Source organism: Anser cygnoides, chromosome 2, assembly GCF_040182565.1.
Source record: "Anser cygnoides isolate HZ-2024a breed goose chromosome 2, Taihu_goose_T2T_genome, whole genome shotgun sequence".
Taxonomy (NCBI): Eukaryota; Metazoa; Chordata; class Aves; order Anseriformes; family Anatidae; genus Anser; species Anser cygnoides.
In genome coordinates this window covers 102,660,214-102,675,832 of record NC_089874.1, presented here as the reverse complement: position 1 = coordinate 102,675,832, position 15,619 = coordinate 102,660,214, and the positions used below count along the sequence as shown (strand labels likewise).

Below are 15,619 nucleotides of genomic sequence, written 5' to 3'. Positions count from 1 at the left end.
AAAAATTGGAAAGGCATTTACTTTTCTACCTTACAGGGGTTAGTTAGCATAAAGCATTACGTTTTCTTTGAATCACTGATTTGTTAAACAAAGAGAAAGAGCAGCTCACCTGTATGTTCACTGACTTTGAAAAGTCCTTTAACACTAAGGAAAGAATCATGGAATGAAGCTCTCCTTCCCCAATGTAAATTGCATTCTGTTCTTCACTAAAGGTACTGAAAACTATTCACTTCCAACAAACTGCTTTTTCCTAATTAAAATTTTCACTGAAGAGAGAAAAATAGGATCAAGAGGGATGATGTGAATAGGTCATGAATCAGAGCCTGCAGCTCTATTAGAAAAATCTCAGATGCAAGGTGTCTTCCTTTACTGATGCATTTGTTGCAGCTGAATGGTTCATTTAACCTGTATTGAGGATCTGTGCAAAAACTCCAAATATTTTTGTTTTACAATAGCTTCAGCAAGCACCATTGTTGTCTTTCATATATGAATACAGTTAAATGCCAAATGACCACTTTCCAGTGAAGCCACCATTTCAAAAATAGTTGATTGTGTTTACTGTGTCTCTCATTGAAGCTGAGGAGGATGGACTGAAGAAAGGTAAGCTTAAAAGGATTAAATAAGTAGATATTGCTGAGCTATCTGCTGCATGTGGCATCACAAGAATGCCCCTATACTCCCATTAAATCCTTGTCTGCCTGCACTTGTATAAGCAGCTGCTAAGTCCTTTCCAGAGCACTGCACAGAGTCGGTACTCACAGTTGTGATGTCCTGCTGCCTGGGATAAAGCAGGATTTCACAGCAGTCTTCCATTATCTGACAATGAAGAGATGCAATGTTTATGCATGGTGTTGGTCAGGCCTGTTACTTTGATAATGAAATCTGAGCAATGTTGTTGCTTCCATTTTTTTATCATGAGCATTTGGATTGTCTGTACTCTTAGCTGCAGTTTGTATAGGGTTTCCCTTTCTCCTATGTTGACACAGAGATTGCAGATCAGCATGATTCTTTCCTGGGAAAGCAGCTCCTGCTTCTCCTGGTAAATGATGTTCTTACCTTGTTGCTGCTAGCTCTGCCATACCACTGACAGGTGTTTTCAAGGCTTTGCAGCAAAAATGTGTTTTATTAGACATGTAAAAGAAGCTAGGATGGTGATTTATGTTGTGTTGAGGGACATAGGATAAAACATAAAAGTACCTGAAGCAAAATGTTGTTTAGCAATAGTGCAGGTATCACTGGGAGAAGGGAATAGATGGAGGTGAGTTTCTCTTTGCAGCATACTGATGTATGGCTATAGCAGGAGCAAGCATGCCAGCCCAGAGGTAGGCAGCCCAGACAACACTGAGGCCCAGTCATTAAGATACAAATCCAATATCCTTAATAAGCCTTTACTCAAGATCTTCCCAATACATCTTTATGGCTTTTGTTGTGCTGTATAAATTAAAGGTAATTATGATATGCTGTGATCATGTCTTCACTTTGCTGTTTATGGACAAGGGAAGGTTAAGATTGCTTTGAATGATAGATGGGGAAGAGCCAGGTGAATGAAAGGGTATGATAAGGTTAAGGAGCTGATAGGATTTCAGCATTTTCAATGAATTTGATGGAGAGAGTGGAACAAAACTAAATTCACTGTGGACAAAAATGAAATGTGAAAGTGAGAATGACATAAAATCATCATGAAAGAGTAAAGAGAGATGATGCTGAAGTAATGATAAGGAAGAGGAGCAGAGCCATGAGTCCAGGACTTCACATCAAATGTCGAGTCAGGAGTGAGGAGGTAAGAGACTCCAAGTTCAGATACAAACTTCCATGTTTAACAGTTCTGAATGATGCACTTTTCCTTCTTTATATCAAAAGAGTCTTTGGCCATATTCCCTTAACTAGAATATCTCTCTGTGTTATCAGGGAGAGTCCACATAAAGAAAGCAGAAGACAAGAAAATACAAAAGACCAACTTGTTGTCTGCAGTATAGTGTTTCCATAAAACAGAGGTAATGCGGTTATCTTGGAGTCGGACATGGGTATTTTTTATATGGTAGCTAAATGATTTATCTGTCCTACACGTGTCCACAAATTTGTGAATGGATGTGAGAAAAAATCCTTCTTACTATTCTAATTATATTCCTTTCTTTGTTACTTTTCTTTCTTTTCTTTGCCTCTGCCTTATTTTGGTGCTAGCAGGAAACCTTTCCCATTGGTTACATCCTTGCTGGGTCTGAGAGAATATCTCCAGTAGAAAAATGGAGAAAAATAGAAGAATATGGTACTAACATTTCTCAGATCCACGTAGTCTTTTTTTTTTTTTTTTTTTTTTCCAAGCTGTTTTCAGTATCACGTAAAAATTGAAAAGGTATAATTACAGGAAAAGGAATTCCTGTAATTTTTAAATGATGTTGGAAAGAAGACTTCACAAACAGAAAGACCTTACTCTCTGGATGGGAGAAAAATGGGTGAGACTGGTTGTTCAGACTATCATCTAAAAAGAAAAGTAAATACATAAAACTATGGCTCTAGAGGAAAAAAAAAAAAAAAAAAAAAACTGTGAGCAATATGGCAATGCATCACGGTGGCAAAAACTCATCTTTAAAAAATATGTAAGGAGTAAACATGCTGTGAACCTGGCTGTACATCACACACATTGCACCCACTAATCAAACCAAAACAGTCTAATAACTACTAGTCTTACTTTTAGCTTAAAACAAACATAAGGTAAAATGCATGAAGCTAACATGCCCAACTCATCTAATTCACAGCTATTTACTAAATTAATATACAAAATACATGTAACTGTGTTAATTCAATAAGCCAAACCTTTTTTTACCATTTTTTTCCCAATGAATGGAAAAGGTATAATAGAACTAGTAAAAATTCCCTCGTAGTGTGTTCAAATTGCAATTGTGAGCACCCCTTTTATTTGAAACTGAAAAACTTGTTTGAATTGCTTTCTGTTTTTTAAAAAGTGGCTTCATGATAATAAAAAATACTCATAGGAAAGGCAAACTTTTTACTTTCAATGACACCCCCTTTTATTTTAATATTATGAGTTTTATAGATTACATTAAGATATCTTACTGTTGTGTGATACTGAGCAAAATTTGTCTTTACTGTTTGTTATAGACTAGATTATTATTTACACTGACTATATGCAGAATATAATTTCTCAAAATTAAATCTTTCTATTTTATAATTTTAATTTGGCTTGAATTAATAATTGTTTATTTCTTTAAAAATTAATTTTATAATTTGACCCTCTTTCCCCAGTATAAACATATTTTGTCATTAATAATGACAGTTTTGTGTAAGGGTACCTAGCTCTTATTTATTAAGGAGTTTCCAAGATCAACTAAGCAAGTAAGCATTCCATCTTTGTTTGAACTGTTATATTTACATAGGTTTTAATGTTTTCCTCTTATTTTCCCTGATACAATTATTTTTTTTGTTTAAGAAAGTAAGGATGTGCATGTTACATAAGTACTAATACCCATGCCTTCTCCAGTTCTCTGTCAACACTTCACTAAAAAACAAAAAGCAAACAAACAAACAAAAAAAGCACATAAAATGGATTTTCTTGTCTACATGATTAGTAAAGACCAGGCTAGCTGTACATTTCACTGGGATTTAGGCACTTAAATATGTAGCAGCTTTAAAATTTAGCAGCTTTAGCATTTTTCTAGGTGACCGATGTAATTAGCTCAAAGCTAAATTCACATATTTAAATTTCTCCTTATATATTTATTTATACACTATCTTATTAGCAAATATTTATAAATATACATAAATGTGTATATAATGTATATACATTTGTTTTCAGCAAGTCTTTCCTACTTCCTTGGTTTTATAATGGATGCATGGTTTTTTTTCCATTTTAAGCATGGATTTGAGAAAAAAAAAAAATCTTAACATACTATATTTAAGAAATGATCATGAAACAGGAGTTGGAAAGATTAGGAAAAAAAATTATAAATTACATGAAGTTGGAAATGGATCTGTACATCTGGACATAGTACTGGAGGTACATCTGGAGTTCTAGAGTACATCTGGAAATGTATTATTATCACATGCAAAAAATCCATGTAATTGAGAGATGGCTCATTGACTTTCAATGACTGTAGAGGAGGGAGGACTGTTTTCAGATTATATGTGAAAACTAATCAAGTTAAAATCCTGTTATGTAAAATTTATTGTATCATGTACAAAAAAGGAGGCAAAATACCTGAACTCCTCCTTACTCTTATGTAATTCCTAAATTACTTTTGTAGAAAATGTTTTGTAGAAATTAGATTTTCTGTGTTTGTAATTATGTAAAGCATGTACTTTCTCTGTATATATAAATAACTGATACAGATAACCTTTCGATATCTTTTTTTTTTTTTTTTTTTTTTTTTTTTTAATGTCAGCATTCCCGGGTTTCTCTTTTCCCACCTTTTTATATTTTTGGGATATCCATGAAATTATTTCTACTTTTTCAGTAAAACTAGCAACACTTATCAGTAATACTGGGGAAAAAAAAAAAAAAAAAAAAAAAAAGCTAAAACGAACACAAATGACACAATATGTTTAAGAAAGGATTGGGATTTGTTCTGAGACAGAATTTGCAAGGTAACAGTTTAAATAGATGATCATCCTATGACTTCACGCATGGTTATTGAGTTATCAAACAAAGGGGTTTTTTTATTTGTTTGTTTGTTTTTCAAATTTACATAATTGTGGCTTTTCGGCCTACCCTATTTTTGTACTAAATTAACCTCTTGTATTTGATTTCAGTGTTGGTTACTAATGTTTATGGCTTGAATTATGAATGGCATTTTATCTTGCATGAGGAACTGATGTTTATATGCATCTCTAAAATTGAAGTCCTTCCATAATATTTGCATAACTGATAAAAATCAGCTTTTATGCTGCACTGAAACAAACTTCCTAATAACTGCCATAAAAATACAGAGTGCAGAATTGGAAACAAATGTTATCACAAGCCTTTTCATTGAAATTAAGCAATCGTCTTTATGTAATACAAATTCAACTACATCTCAAGAAATTAATGTCTTTCCTTTCTCAATAAGTAAGGGGTGTGAGACAGCTGATTCTCTGATGTGTCTGACTTTCCAGTTCCTACAGGTTAAACTCATTAATTCTACAAAATCTGTAAATTTAGTAAAAGAAAACATTGACATTAAACTCAAGGTAAGAAATTATTATACATTGCTTTATGTATCTTTATATAAAAAGTTACAAGTAGCAAGCATATGACACAGAAACAGAACAGCAACAATTGTGAATGCATGCTTTTTTACAATGTGTCTAATAAGGGGATTTTTTGCCAACTCAAATATTCAGTAACATACATGCAAATTATTTTCTCAGTGTCAAATTCAGTCATATTGCTAGATGCTTATCCAACAAACATTTCTATTGAAGTGATTATGAATGGCTAAATACCTGATTTCAATAAATTGTTCCTGAAATTGGGAATTTAACTTGCAATGAAAAGAAAAGAGAAATAGAAAAAGAGAAATGGCTGATAAGCATAATAATGAAAGTCTTATTGCCTTCTAGTAGTTTTACTCAACACTGCTGAATTTTGTCATGATATGAGAATAGGTGGTCAGAGAGTCCATAAAACCTCTAGCTGGTGGTTCCAAGGTCGATAGTTTCACATTTCATTGTAGCATGTTCAAAATCACCCAGGAGCGCACTATTCTCAAGCAGTCTATATAATGAAAACAATGTACATACAACAAAAGTTCAATGTAATCTTCTTCCACATATCACACAACAAACAAGTAGATAAACTTAAAACATATCAACTAAAATAAAACTAAGAAAAAAGAAAAAGGGGGGAAAAAAAAAAAGTAGGGACAGTCTCAGTCAGGAGTTAATTCCTTCAAGTTTGCAGTAAACCTGGTAATGTATTTAAAAACTAAGGAGCACTTGGTGGCCAGCAAGCAAATTACAAAATAAACATATTATTGTGCAGTGGGAATCCCTTTCAAAAGAAGTATGAAATGTCTGTAATTTTTAAGTTTGGATAAAGGCAGTGAAATGAAATTTGAAACACGTCCACTCTTTCTTCCTGATAGCTGAAATAGTTCACTATAGATTTTTCCATTCACAGTTCCCTTGATTGTATAAATAGTGTTTCTGTGAAAGCAAAACAAAGTTAAAATATGTTCTCCCTGTGAAGAAAAATTGAGACAAATATTTACCTAAACTATCTAGAAGCGATAAAAGCTTTAATAGAATCTCTCCCATTAAAAAATTGCTATATACATATGCATGTGTAAACATGTATATACATATATATGCTTATATATGTATATAAGGAAATTAACAGACTAGTAGCTATTTATAACTTCAATATAAAAATATGAGATTATGTTTATTAAGTGTTGATAACAAATTATACAAAAAGAAAAGCCTAGGAAAAGACTCAAAAACAACAACAACAACAAAAAAAAACATTAACATTAGTGCTACAGAATCTCTAAATTTATCTGTTCTCCTATATACTTTTCCTATACTCCTATATACTTCACAAGGTTGAATGAGTAAAACAAACTGAAAACAAGTTGTTCCATATCTTCATGGCTTGGGTTAGATTGCCAAATTTTACGGTTTCTCATGCTGGGACTCTAAATTTTATTTTCATAAAATAAAAATCAATAAAACTCTAGAGCCATGCAAAGCATCTGTCTTTATGATATGTTGAGAATCCAGATAATATTTGGCTGGGGGATTATATTTAACTGATTCTACACTCAAGAGTAAGAATTTAATTAGGATAGGAATTTGATTTTGAGTAGTTTACAGTGCTGAAGCGGTCATCTGTCTGATTTTCAATCTTCTCATTATTAAAACCTGTCTCTCTCCATGCAAGAACAAGGTGGTGTATAGCTTGAGGACTAACAGACATTTTAACAACATAACAAATAAAATGGAATGGAACAGATGGTTCATTTGTTGTATAGGTATGTTTACTTACCTCAAGTTTGTCTCCTAGACCCTAGTTGTGTTGTACTCAGACTCATGTTTGCTTAGAGACCCAATGAGGCAGAACCTGGAATGTTATGGCTATTTCATTCAAAATAATAATGTTTGCGTAGAAAAAAAAAAATATATGCATATAGATACTTAATAAACTGCACACACTGATAATCGGATCAATATTCACGAAGAAATTTACATTGGCATGCAGTTAGGTTAAAATAGTCAAATAACTTGTTTTTAAGAGATAGAAGTGCCTTAATGCGCAAAGAAAATATGGAGAGCATGTAAACAGTCACAAGAAGTGCATAAATAATGCATGCAAGAGAAAACACAAATATATATAAAAAGTTTCTGTTTGCTTTTCCAAATAAATGGTTCATATCTCTTTCTCCTTTTCTTTTTCTTTTACTTTTAATCATTCATATTTACAGTCATTCAGAGTGTAATATACAGTAGAAATAGCTCTTTTATTAAAAATATCATACTCAACTTTTTCATTGATTAGAAAGATTCCTTTTAACTATATTCTTCTACGTAAATATAGGAGCATTCTCTATTTACTATTCTGTCTCATATTGCAATTAATATATATTTATATATATAAACATGCTGTGATGAATAATGGAACAAATACATTAATGTTTTGCAAATATTTTCATTTGTTGTATAAAAGATAATGTTTCATGGGAAAAGGGTTTTCCTTACCCCAGGTTAGTGATTCTCATTATTGTGTCATACATCAAAATGGGTAGATGTGTTTTTTATAGTTACTGATGTATTGATTTTGAAATGTTAGACCAACAGTGGATGATATTCAAGGCCACCTCAGTTTCAAGGAAACTACATGCATGTGGCTCTGTCAAAAACTAGACTTACACAAAATCTTCTTTGGTTTTTTAAAAAATGTACTTGTCCTCTGTTGACCAGTGCATGAATGCATGTGGGCATGTATATAAAATAGTAAAAGAAAAAGAAAGATCACATAGAAAGGTAAAACAGATACAGAAGCTTCCAGGAAACTGGAGCAGAGATGAGAGAGAGAGACAAAGAAAGATAATATAATGGTATGTGCTATCAAGAAACAGAAATTTAAACAATAAACGGAGAGGAAAGAAAATATGTCTTTACTGAATAAAGAGTGAATATGTTTGGGCAATCAAGTCCTTACACAATAGTCTTCATCAAAAATCTATGGATACTGACCGCTGAACAGCTTTATCATGTCTGGACAGCCTGTGGCTTGTGGTTGGTACCTCTTCAATTTCGTCTATCTCACACGCATCTGCAGCATCTTGTGAGTAGCTATGCTTCATGACAAGGATATTTCTCCTGTTCATGGGCTGAATGAGTGGTTTTACAGGTTGGGGTTGTATTTCTGTCAAGACAGAAGCATCTCTTGTGCTGAGGTTACTACGGCTGCCCTTAGTGCTAGACACTTGTGATCCACAGTGATGGTCATGAATGCATTTTGAAGATGATCTCCGCAGTTTATGATAATTTTCAAAGTCATCTGCAACTTCAGCAAGGTCAGCTGTAGTCCCTGTCCCTCTGAGGGTGCATAACTCGTAATGAGGAGGCTCAAACACCTCCTGGAACACTGTTTGATCAAAGTCTGTTTTCCTTTGGACAAATTTTTTACGAGGCTGCTTGATTTGTACTATCACAGAGATAACAATGAGGATGATAACAATGCAAGATGTCACCCCAATTATGGTCCCACTGGTATTGGTAAGTTGGTCCAATAGGTTAGCTTTTCTTTTTTCTGTTTAAAAAAAATAAAAAATAAAAATAAAGAAGAAAAAAGGCACAAAATTAGTTGCAGTTCAACAATAACAGCCATGAGGGGTTCACAAATTACTGCAAAGCCATGCCTAGTCTATGTCTGACTTCAATTAATCAGTCTTACTGGGGAAAGAAAAAAGAAATCAAGTATTCATGAAAACCAAATAAACAACACATGACTCCACTTAGTGGCTTGGTTAGTGCTTTTTTTTCAAGCTCTTTTAACTAGATGAAACAACTATTTATGTAGTTTTGTTGTTCTTATTTCATATATAAAAAGCAAACATCATAATAAACAGATGGATATAGTATCACGGTCTTTTCACCTGTTAAAGCCCCTAAGATTTCTGCAGGAGCTTCTTTCGTTATTTACTGTCTTCTCTAGTAAATATATGCTGCTAGAACATTAGGATAAATGAAACAAGCCTTTACATGTTTTAAAAATAAATTCTTCTTTGCATTGGGAACTTTTTTGAACTCCTACAATTTACGAGCTGAATAGGACTGTTGACTGTACTCAACGAAATGCTAAAACTAAATTGAATAAAATAGAAAAGTTATTCAGAAAGGAAAGGAGTTTTCAGAAAAAAAAAAAAGTGCAAGTTGTTTTTTTTTTTCATAACCTATTAATTACCAGAAATTTTTATAACGTGCTCAATAATCCAAAAGCTGATCAGACCTACTATCCTTTACTCAGAGGCTGCTAGGAAGTTGGCCAGCAAATTCAGTATTGAGAATGAAGGAAAATAAAAAGTATGCAGTAAAATAATATGAAGTTTCACTCTCCTGTTCTGCATATTTCTCCATGATTTGCTTTCAGATGGCTGCAAACAGATAAAACAGTGACTGAGCCAAGCTGAAAGCATTCGCATCAGTCTCTTACAGGCATCTCAAGACTTGACATCTCTGATTAAGTTTTAACACCCAGTTTAGTGTAATTTTTCCTGGCAACCTAAAACATACCAAAGGACTTGAGGAAAAAAAAAAAAAAAAAAAAAAGCCTTTGAAATGAAAGTCATTGACACCAAAATAACATTCACCTTTTTATAATCTTCTAGATACCAACAATGAACTTTTCAGCACTCCCTATTTCCTACTCTTGTAGACTCATTTGGGGTTTCTCTGACTGACACAGACTCTGCAGAAGGAGCTAATTTAGAAAAAGCAACACAGCAACAAACAGCTTTTTTTTTTTTTTTTTTCTCCCTGTAACCAGCAAACCTTATTTTTCTAGTCTGAAATACAAGACAGGGTAAATGCACATGAGCCAATAGAAAGACACTCAGCAAATAAAAGATGAAAATAATTTTGGAAATTAGAGAGGGGAAGGTTTTTTTTTTTTCTTCTGTGCTAAAGAAACAGCGAACATATAATTCTTTCCCATGTTTAGTTCATCTGAACTATTGAATTGAACTATTTGAATATTATTTCACATCACAGTTTTGTTGTGTTCATTTGAAATATGACTTCATTTATGTTTTACCATACTGCATTGCTTGTCAAGATTTGACAGGCTTCAGCAGACTTATGGGCTGACTTCTAATCCTCATTCTGAATATTTTCTTGATTGGTTCCTAAATTTGGCATTACCCATGTTTTCAGGAACAAATCTGTTGTAACAGAGGAGGAAAAAAAAATAATAAAAAAAGCAAACTGTCTCTCTAGCCTGTAATGAAAGTTAGTTAAGCTTTTTCCTCTGAAGACAGCAAATATGCTGATGATTTTTAATTTTATTTTATTTTTTAAATACAGAGTAATATTTAGAAACCATTGTCAACACCTGGTAGGGAACATCAGTCCCTACCTATGAAACAGACATTATGCCTAATTTCATGTGATGTCCTTGCACTTCATTTTCACCGAAGGACTATATACGGATTTGGCTGCTTTTTTCTACAATGTTAGTTCTACTTCACCTGGGATTTTTAGCCCACCTGGGCTATTATGGACATGGCATGCAGCTAAAAGACACCTGTTATGCATATGCTACTTCACTACAAAGGTAACTATGGCAAAGGAACTAAAGCATTACTTTTAATTGCATTGTAGATTGTACAGAAACAAAGTGATCAGAAAGCCTGCCAAAAAGTTATAACCACCACAAATCAACACCAAGCAAAACAATTGTAAACATTGAAAGAAAAATCCATCTGTATTTTACCCTCTCCATTTTCTCTCTTGCTTGATGCATGCTGACCCTGAATTATTCCTCCTGAGCCCTCTGACAGATATTAACAAGAAACTAAGAATAATATGTTGTATCTCATGCAGTCTGATGAGTTGACAGTTTCAGTCCTACACATTACCTTTGCAGTGGTTTTCATCCCAAGGATACACACAATTCTGGAGTCCATTGCAGACCAATGTATTATTAATACACATATTACTGTGGCAAAAGAATGTATTGGCTTCACAAGGGGCTAAAAACAAAGAGAAAAAGCTGATATTAAATAGTAAGTCATTCAATTTTCCACAACAGACACATCAAGGAAGAATTGTGTAATCTGTACTAGAGGAAAACTCTAAAGCAGAGGTTCCTTGTTTATTTCAATATCTGACATATTTAATATCTGACATGCACCATCAAAGGCACATAAGTCACACACTTATTATTCTTTCAAAAGATATTTTCACTTTTGTCTAAGTGCATTGACTATGGACTTCTTTCCCATAGTTTGCTTCTAATGGCTGCAGTGTGTCTAATGGCTCCAGTCATACAAAAGACTAGAGCAAAAAAGTATCCTTTTGATTACATGGGGAGATTAAAAACAGAAATAGTCATCAATGTCCCAGGAGCCCATGATCTAGAAGAATCATGCAGGATTAAAGCTACAGGATGAAGTCTTTACTGAAGGACATAAACCTTTACCATGATGGCATTTTGGAGGTCATCAGCAGGAATTGTACCTGCTGCTAAACTCAAGTGCTAGAGATCCTTAGGTGTTGAGGTTTGGGTTGTACTCCAAAATTCTGTGCAGTAAAGGTAATTTACTCCTCATATTTTGTTCATTAAAAACAAACCAGAAGCTCTTCCTCAATATAAGAAAAAAAAAAAAAAACAAACCAAACCAAAACAAAAAAAACTATACATTTTATCAGTGTGAAATCAGCAAAAAATGAACTTATTTTTCCTTTTTTTTTCTTTTTTTTCTTTTAGCTCAACTGAAAACCGATACTATAACTATTTCCTTTCCTAAGGGAAAGTTAAAAAATAACCTAAGACCCTTACTAATCAGAAAGGAGTTATGATGCTCACATTATTCAATTTTGGTACTTAGAATTTGATGCTTCATGGCAATTTTTCTCTTCTGCAATTTTAAAAGCAGTTCCTATGACAACATATATCCTTAGCACAGACACTGGCTCAGAGCAGAGGACTGCTTCAGTGGTTTGCTAACTAAGGACAATACAAAGGATTTAGATTGCAGAATTTAATGACTCCATATATCATGTCAAGAAATCCACTTTTCAATAACTGCTTAAGTTCAGATATCCATAACTGACTATAATGGCTTCTTCAGATCAGTTATAGTCTGTTAAAGAAATGATAAACGCCATCAAAACTTGTCCCTAGAAACACTGCCATCCAATCAGATATAATAGTATACATATATACTAAAATAGTATGCACAAAAGTTTGCAATTTCAAATAGCATATATTTTCAAATTTACTCACCCATCACTTTTACGCACTTCACCAGAACCCTAGGATTGTCAGGAGCTTAAACAGTTATTGGTCTAATATATAAATAACACATTTTTAAAATGCAGATACTTACGCAAAAAAAAAAAAAAAAAAAAAAAAAAAGTACATATTTTATTTGTAGGAGGGTTTTCTACTGGCTTTATGTGTTTGTGAACTGTAAGACATAACAGCTCTTTTGTCTCCATCATTTACATTGCTTTCTAAGAGAAGCAGCTAACATGAAAATGTATATTAAAATATCCCTTAGTCACAATAGCTACAGTCCCACAATAGAAGATCTAATGTAATGCTTAGAGCTTTGTATGCTCCTTCTGCTTGAGTTTCAGTGTGAGTTTTGTGGTTACACAGTACCTGGCCTCAGGTACTCCCTGACCTGGGGGGGAGATTTGGGTGCAATGCTGTACTGCGTTTACGTGGCAAGATTTTGGTATCAGGGGGCTGCAGGGGTGGTCTCTGTGAGAAGAGCCCAGCAGCTACCCTATGTCAGATCAGATCCAGTTTCAGCCAGCTCCAAAGGGACCCGCCACCGCCAAGAGCCGAGCCAATAAGCGATGTTGTTTGCACCTCTGTGAGAGCTAATTTAAGAAAGGGAAAAAAAAACTACTGCACCACAGCACCTGGGGGAGCGTGAGTGAGAACCCAAGGTCAGCACAGCAGGAGGGCAGGAGGTGCTCCAGGCACGGAGCAGAAGTTCTCCTGCAGCCTGTGGCGACACCCCTGGTGGAGCAGGCTGTCCCCCTGCAGCCTGTGGGTCCCACATGGAGCAGATCTCCACGCTGCAGCCCCTGGAGGAGCCCCCAGTGGAGCAGATGGATGTGGCCTGGAGGAGGCTGCGGCCCACGGAGAGCCCCCGCAGGAGCAGGCCCCGGGCTGGAGCTGCAGCCCATGGAGAAGAGCCCACGCAGGAGCAGGGGGTCTGGGGGGAGCTGCCACCCATGGGGACCTGCTGGAGCAGTTTGCTCCTAATGAATGGACCCTGTGGTACAGACCCACATTGAAAAAGTTCTTGAAAAGCGGCTGCATGTGGGAAGCCCACATAGGATCTGTTCGGGAAGGATGGTCTCCTGTGGAGGAACCCCATGTGGAGCAGGGGCAGAGAGTGACCGTGAAAGAGCAGCAGAGAGAAAGCATTAGGGGCTGACTGCAGCCCCCATTCCCCTGCACTGCTAAGGTGGAGAACGTAGAAGAGGGTGGATGGGGGAAAGGTGTTTTTAGTTTGCTTTTAGTTTCTCACTGCTCTAGCTTGTTAGTAATAGGTAATAAATTACATTAATCTCCCTATGCTGAGTCTATTTTGCCCATGATGGCAATTGTTGAGTGATCTTGCTGCCCTTTTCTCAACCCGTGAGCCCCTTCCATTTTATTTTCTCTCCCTTGTCCTTTGAGGAGTGAGAGAGCTGTTCTGGTGGAGCTCCGCTGCCCAGCTGAGTAAAACCACCACAATTGCTAAACCAATGCTGAAGACAAACTGGCCAAATTGTTTCTGTCCCAGTTAGCACTGTTCAGTTATTGCAAACCTCTGTACACCATTCCTCCATCCTGCAGAGACCCTGATCAGGTGCTAAGTTTGTTACAAGAAATATTTTACTTAAAAATAGATAGAAAGAGCAGATCAGCATACATAAATGTATTAGAAACAGTGGGTGCTTTGGGACAGTCCTTATCTGTTGCTGCCATTTAGGGACAGAGTCACATCATGGTATAGAGGACCTTCCAGAGGCACTATCATCCTTTCACACATAAACCATAAGACCCTTTTCTGGGCAAGGTAGTAATCTTTTGGCAGTCTTACTGCTTGCTCTAAAAAAAAATTAAAAAAAAAAAATCAGAGAGGGAGATAAGGGAAACCTAAAAATACCTAGCCACCAATCAAAATATATGAGAATACATAAGAAGAGCCCAAGAAAAGACCCAAAGGACAAGTGTGAACAGCACAAGGAGGGCTAGGGGTGGTGGGGGAAAGTGCAGCATTAGGAAAGTTTATGCTAATAAAGACATAAAGAAACAAACAAACAAAACATAGACTGTCATGAAAAGCATTAGAAGTGAAGTGGTGAGGAAAAAGTGCTGTCTCAGCGGGCAGAACCTTTTAAATGCATATGACTTCCCTTCCCACTTTAAACCCAAGCTGATCTAATCCTGAATGTGACAACAAAGAAAGGAATAATAGTGGGAAAACAGCCCCCCAGAAGAATAGAGGACAATTTAGGGGAATGAAGGACAGTTGTGTGGGCAGAAATGTGGGCATCTAGAAGCATACACTTGTTAAATAGAAAAGGAAGACCTGGAGGGAGGAAGTAAGGGAAGAGAAAGGAAAAGGAAGAATGAGAGAACTATGCAAGACAGCAAAATAAATGAAATATTAGGCATTCTGCACTGAAATGAATGACAAGATACTGTATCAAATGAGAATATTAGGAAATGTTTCAGGAACAAGAGAGAAAAAATAAGAGCAATTAATTCTTTTTTTTTTTCTTTCAGATTTTAGAAGACAGAATACTTATGCAAAGTGATGTCAGGGAGATCTGAAAACAACAGATGAGGAAACAAGGAAGAAAAAAGAGCTTCTGCTTCCCTAAATCGTGTTGTTGAACTACGGAGGAAAGAAATGCTATGTGAATAAATGTCGTGACTAGATGGATAGACAGCAAAGAAATTTCAAAACAAGTACAGAAGTCTTAGCATTGGAGAAACCCAAGTGCGGCAGATTTCTAAATCTAAAGGTAAACAGTACAGTTCTGTTTATGTTTTTAAAATTAGAATAGTCAAATCCTCTCTGTGGTCCCTTGAGCCTAGACTGATTAAGCTGGACAAGAAATCAATATTTTTTCCCCACTCTAATGAGGCTTTTTTGTTAGAATGAATGAAAACATCAAGGGAAGCTGAAAACTTGTCAGTCCCAATTTTCATTGAAGGAATTAGCTTTTTTTATTTTATTGTATTGCTCTTGAAGAGGCACAGTAAAGGGATCTTAGGGTGCAGTACCAAAGATATTCTAGTAACAGCAGAAAGATACATGAACTGGTAGTGAACAGGATTCTTCTGCAGCAAGGTGGAGCTGGTCCTAACACTTGCCTGAGGCTGTTACAGAACCCTACGTGGGAGTGGAATCAAGCAGACAAAGCATGTGGCTCCAACACTAGA

At 35.4% G+C, this 15,619-nt stretch overlaps 1 protein-coding gene across 6 annotated transcripts in view; it reads right to left on the bottom strand.

Annotated features, from left to right (window-relative positions):
• Positions 1-4,363: 4,363 nt before the first annotated feature.
• Positions 4,364-15,619, bottom strand: part of NETO1 (neuropilin and tolloid like 1) — a 74,955-nt gene continuing 63,699 nt past the window's right edge. The window contains exons 8-11 of one of the 6 annotated variants that reach the window (XR_010829583.1): positions 11,076-11,189; positions 8,191-8,749; positions 6,983-7,071; positions 4,364-6,141 (exon numbers count right to left, since the gene is read on the bottom strand). Coding sequence is in view for 4 of the 6 variants with exons in the window: in XM_066992737.1 (XP_066848838.1) it covers positions 6,997-7,057; positions 8,191-8,749; positions 11,076-11,189 (734 nt within the window). In the remaining 2 variants the exon portion in view is untranslated. The remainder of the gene's footprint in view (positions 6,142-6,982; positions 7,072-8,190; positions 8,750-11,075; positions 11,190-15,619) is intronic. The other 5 variants (XR_010829584.1, XM_066992737.1, XM_013190993.3 and 2 more) reach the window with 5 other exon arrangements.